The sequence below is a fragment of the Coregonus lavaretus genome, assembly GCF_964263955.1.
Source record: "Coregonus lavaretus genome assembly, contig: HAP1_SCAFFOLD_1482, whole genome shotgun sequence".
Classification (NCBI taxonomy): Eukaryota; Metazoa; Chordata; class Actinopteri; order Salmoniformes; family Salmonidae; genus Coregonus; species Coregonus lavaretus.
In genome coordinates this window covers 20,434-25,565 of record NW_028161393.1, presented here as the reverse complement: position 1 = coordinate 25,565, position 5,132 = coordinate 20,434, and the positions used below count along the sequence as shown (strand labels likewise).

Sequence of the window (5,132 nt, the reverse complement as noted above, 5' to 3'; positions counted from 1 at the left end):
TCAATCAAAACAAAACCTTCACAAAGTGGTGCGTTTTGCCCCTAAATGACCCCTGAGGATTAGTGTGTTCTCATTTGTCAGTAATTGACCCTGACATGCTCCCTTTAAATGGTACTATTTTACGCAAACGTATACTGTAATGTACTACTATTATGATGTCACTTCACGGTAAGTAGAGCGAAATGCTGATATTGACAAGGTCAGAGACGTAAGGTATGTCCCAAATGCATCCCCTATACCGTAAACGTGGATCCAAAAGGAAGTTGCTGGGGTCTATTGGATGAGGGGTGTACTCAACTGTGCCTATAGCGTGTCAAAAGTCCCCCAAACGGGAAATGCCCCTTGGCAACTGGGCAGAGGCCCTGTCCATTTCAGCACCACGGACCTCCCCTATTACCCGTGTCGTGAGTGGAGATGCAGCACAAGCGCTGTCCATACAACGGTGCTGAATACAGCAACGCATGCGCCGATCCTGCCTTTGTACTTCCTGATGGTAGCAAATGTTTTGGTGGAGTTTGACTATTATAGATTAAAAAAACAACGGATCGGCGCAATTTGCAAAACGCGCACCCCTTGGGGACCCCAGGACCGCGTTTGGGAAACGCTGGCCTAAAGAGCAAATAACCATGGTGTGCAGTACCCAAATTTAACCACAAGATGGACTCCGTGCTCCACTGTAAAGTTTGGGCCTCTGCATGAGTCTCTCAGCAGCACTGCAACATGGGACTTTCAAAGTAAGTTGGCATGCAATGTTTCTTCTGGACTGCATTCAAGGCAACTAATGACACACAACTAATAGTGTCAATTATTCATCTGAACACAATTCTTGTAACTATTCGGCCTATATTATCACTCGTTTCTTTTCCCCCTCCTTTGTAAAGCATTTTACTGTGCTACTATAGTCCAAAGGAAGTGGATGATGCCAGACGGTTGTATATATGGTTGCATATATATATATACACACACACACACACATTGAAGCTAGACTTCAGGCAACGAAAAGGTGCAATACGTAGCTTTTAGGCGTGTTTAGCCCTCTAGTATATGCCTCTCCCTTCGCACACACCTAGAGTGGGACAATGTTGTGAGCGTAAAAGTAGCCTAGTGTGCGTAATTTCTTTTTCACGACAGGTAGTACATGGAAATCAATGCACTTTCTATGGAAAGAGGTGGGTGGCTCTTAAAAGAGCCTTTTGTGGTACAACATGTGTCGAGTAGAACACTGTTTGTAATAGGTTTACTTCTTCTTGGGGGCTGCCTTCTTGGCCTTGGCTGCCTTGGGCTTGGCGGCTTTGGGCTTGGCTGCCTTTGTAGCCTTCTTGGGGCTCTTTGCCGCCTTCTTGACCGCTGCGGCGGGCTTCTTCACCTTCTTGGGGCTCTTGGCGGCCTTTTTGTGTGTAGCGGGCTTCTTGGCCTTCTTGGGGGACTTCTTTGCGGCAACGGCCTTCTTGGCTGCTACCTTCTTGGGCTTCTTCGCCGCGGCGGGCTTCTTGGCGGCCACCTTCTTTACTTTGGGGACTGCGGCTTTCTTGGCGGGCCTCTTCGCCTCGACAGCTTTCTTGTTGAGCTTGAAGGAGCCGGATGCACCGGTGCCCTTGGTCTGGACCAGGGTGCCCTTGGTGACGAGGCTCTTGACTGCGATCTTGACGCGGGAGTTGTTCTTCTCCACGTCGTAGCCGCCTGCCGCCAGCGTCTTCTTGAGCGCGGCCAGGGACACGCCGCTCCTCTCCTTGGAAGCGGTCACAGCCTTGACGATGAGCTCTCCTACGCTGGGTCCCGCTTTCTTGGGCTTGGCTGCTGCCTTCTTCTTGGGTGCCTTGGCCGGCGCGGCGGATGCTGGTGCGACTTCTGCCATGTCTGTCTGTCGTTTGGTCCGGTACACACACACGGTCTGCGAGGAGAAGTTTGCTGTAGACGCTGCTCTGCGCTATTGAAGCTCCACACCGAGCAGGGGGCTGGCCTTAAACGCGACATGAGAACCATGTAGACTCAAGGCACCCAGCTCGGCTTCTCTGGGCCTGCCAAATGCTCTTTCACTTGTGTTTTCTGTTCGCCTATATCGGCCCAAAAGTCACAGACGGAGCCGTGTTTTTGGTCCAAAAGCGAACGGCCCAGCGAGCAGACTTGTCTCCGTTCAGAATAAAGTCATGTGGCCCGCGGAAGGGCCGTGCATTTTGTTGCGACTCGCTCAAAACCTCACCGTTCGACTGTCGGGTGGAGCGGTGCGCACTGGTTTACCTGTGCTATTTGTCTCCTAAATGGCCTAAAAGTGCATCCGATTGCGAGCAGCACTTGTTGTGTAGTGAGCCGAGATGTCTGGCAAGGGAATCAAAGGGTTTGGGGTCCCCTGATGTGGTCAGGGGTGTTTTAAAGAAGCGCTCTTTTGGGGACCTTAAAACACATGCACCTGTGAGGCCTGGCTGAGACTAGTGTTGTACCTCAAGTTTCAGGTTGTATTCGTCGTATGTACAGGATCCACATGGTATAAACAGTCCTACTACATGCTTACTTGCACTGTGTGTGTGTGTGTGTGTGTGTGTGTGTGTGTGTGTGTGTGTGTGTGTGTGTGTGTGTGTGTGTGTGTGTGTGTGTGTGTTATTGTATTAGTACTTTTTGTGCACTGGCAGTGTGAGTGTTGTTGTTGTTGTATTTGTAGCCTACTATTTCTACACAGTGAGATTGTGTGTTGTCTTCTGGTAGGTAGGTAGGTTGGCTGTCTCTACTAATATATTGTTCACCTGCTTGACTCCGCAGCGTGACTCGCCTCGGTCTTTGTGTCTGTGGGTCTTGGTGTCTGGCTGGCGCTATGGAGGCTGGCGCCCCATGGGTTATGGCGCGTTGATATAGGCCTAGATAGAGGGAGTCTCTCTCTCTCTCTCTCTCTCTCTCTCTCTCTCTCTCTCTCTCTCTCTCTCTCTCTCTCTCTCTCTCTCTCTCTCTCTCACACACTCTCTCTCTCTCTCTCTCTCAGTCACTCACACACTCTCTCTCACTCACTCACCCAGTCTCTCTCTCGCTGTCTCTCTCTCTCTCTCTCTCTCTCTCTTTCACTCACTCACTATCTCACTCACTCACTCACTCAGTCACTCTCTCTCTCTCTCTCTCACTCACACACTCTCTCTCTCTCTCTCTCTCTCACTCACTCACACACTCTCTCTCTCTCTCACTCACTCAGTCTCTCTCTCTCTCTCAGTCACTCACTCAGTCACACACTCTCTCTCACTCACTCAGAGAGAGAGAGAGAGACTGAGTGAGTGAGTGAGAGAGAGTGTGTGAGTGAGAGAGAGAGAGAGAGAGAGAGAGAGTGAGAGAGAGAGAGTGAGAGACTGAGAGAGAGAGAGAGTGTCTCACTCACTCACTCAGTCTCTCTCTCTCTGTCTCTCTCTCTCTCTCAGTCACTCACTCAGTCTCTCTCACTCACTCACTCAGTCTCACTCAGTCTCTCTCTCTCTCTCAGTCTCTCTCCCTCACTCACTCTCTCTCTCTCACTCACACACTTTCTCTCTCTCTCTCACTCTCTCTCTCTCTCTCTCTCTCTCTCACTCAGTCACTCACTCACTCTCTCTCTCACTAACTCACTCACTCACTCATTCACTCACACTCTCTCTCTCTCTCTCACTCACTCAGTCTCTCTCACTCACTCACTCACTCACAGAGAGAGTCTCAGTCACTCACTCAGTCTCTCTCTCTCTCTCACTCACTCACTCACTCACTCACTCACTCACTCACTCACTCACTCACTCTCTCTCTTTCTCTCACTCACTCACTCACACTCACTCACTCACTCAGTCTCTCTCTCTCTGTCTCTCACTCACTCACTCAGTCTCTCTCTCTGTCACTCACTCAGTCTCTCTCTCTCACTCACTCTCTCTGTGAGTGAGTGAGTGAGTGAGTGAGTGAGTGAGTGAGTGAGTGAGTGAGAGAGAGAGAGAGAGAGAGAGAGAGAGAGAGAGAGTGTGTGAGTGGGTGAGAGAGAGTGACTGAGAGAGAGACTGAGTGAGTGAGTGAGTGAGAGAGAGAGAGAGACTGAGAGAGAGACTGAGTGAGTGAATGAGTGAGAGAGACAGCGAGCCACATGACTTTATGTGGCCCCCTTCCGCGGGCCACATGACTTTATTCTGAACGGAGACAAGTCTGCTCGCTGGGCCGTTCGCTCCCCACTTTGTCACGTGGAAGCCACTGCCTTTTATCCTGTTGCCTGGTGAGTGTAGTAGGAAGGAAAATACGCTACGTGACTCAAATGTACTACACTTTACATGGACATTTTAAGTCATGTAGCAGACGCTCTTATCCAGAGCCACTTATAGTTAAGTGAGTGCCTACATTTTCATACTGGCCCCCCGTGGGAAACGAACCCGCAACCCTGGCGTTGCAAGCGCAGTGCTCTACCAACTGAGCTACAGGGGACTATATATGTATGATGCGACCTGGACCGGAAATGACCCGTTGGCAAAAAGGGCTACGTTCATATATATATATATAGGCCTACTCCTATTCTTCCTAGACGGGATTATTCACCCCCTTTTTATTCTTGCCATTATCGTTCTCATTCACATCATTAGGGTATAGTCCAATGATGGAGCGTCCATTCACTCCGTCCGTGTCCTACCGATTCAGGAAGTCGACTCAAAATGACTATCCGCTCAATAAACGACAAAAGGCATTTCTTTCCAATCAAACCCAACAGACTGCTTTTTTTTGTTTACACCCTTTGTCAAATGGTGCCATTTTACATTGCCTTCACCTGGAATGGAGGCCGACAAACATGGCTTACTGTTCAGCGTGCAAAGACAACAAAAAAGGCGCGCTAAACCCCTACGCTGGAACGGGCGGGGGAAATGATACAATGTAGCCGCTCTCCGAGCCGGCGCATGCCGCCCGTTAAACATTGATACAATGTAACCGCGGTCCTACAATGTAACGCAGCCTACCTACGCATTCATTCGGTGGCGATGGAATTGCTCTTTTTACTGACAGAGTGGGTGGCTCTTAAAAGAGCCTTTGGGTTAGTAGAGCAGTCCAAATGCGCTGTTTACTTGGAGCTGGTGTACTTGGTTACGGCCTTGGTGCCCTCGGACACGGCGTGTTTGGCAAGTTCACCGGGGAGTAGCAGGCGCACGGCGGTCTGGATC

General features: G+C 50.1%; 1 protein-coding gene across 1 annotated transcript; it reads right to left on the bottom strand.

The window, feature by feature from the left end:
• Positions 1-1,237: 1,237 nt before the first annotated feature.
• LOC311120736 (histone H1-like) lies at positions 1,238-1,902 on the bottom strand (the record flags this gene model as incomplete). The annotated part of the gene is made up of 1 exon (XM_084195312.1): positions 1,238-1,902. The coding sequence occupies exon 1, from the start codon at positions 1,853-1,855 to the stop codon at positions 1,238-1,240; it is 618 nt and encodes a 205-aa protein (XP_084051438.1). The 5' UTR covers positions 1,856-1,902.
• Positions 1,903-5,132: the final 3,230 nt, after the last annotated feature.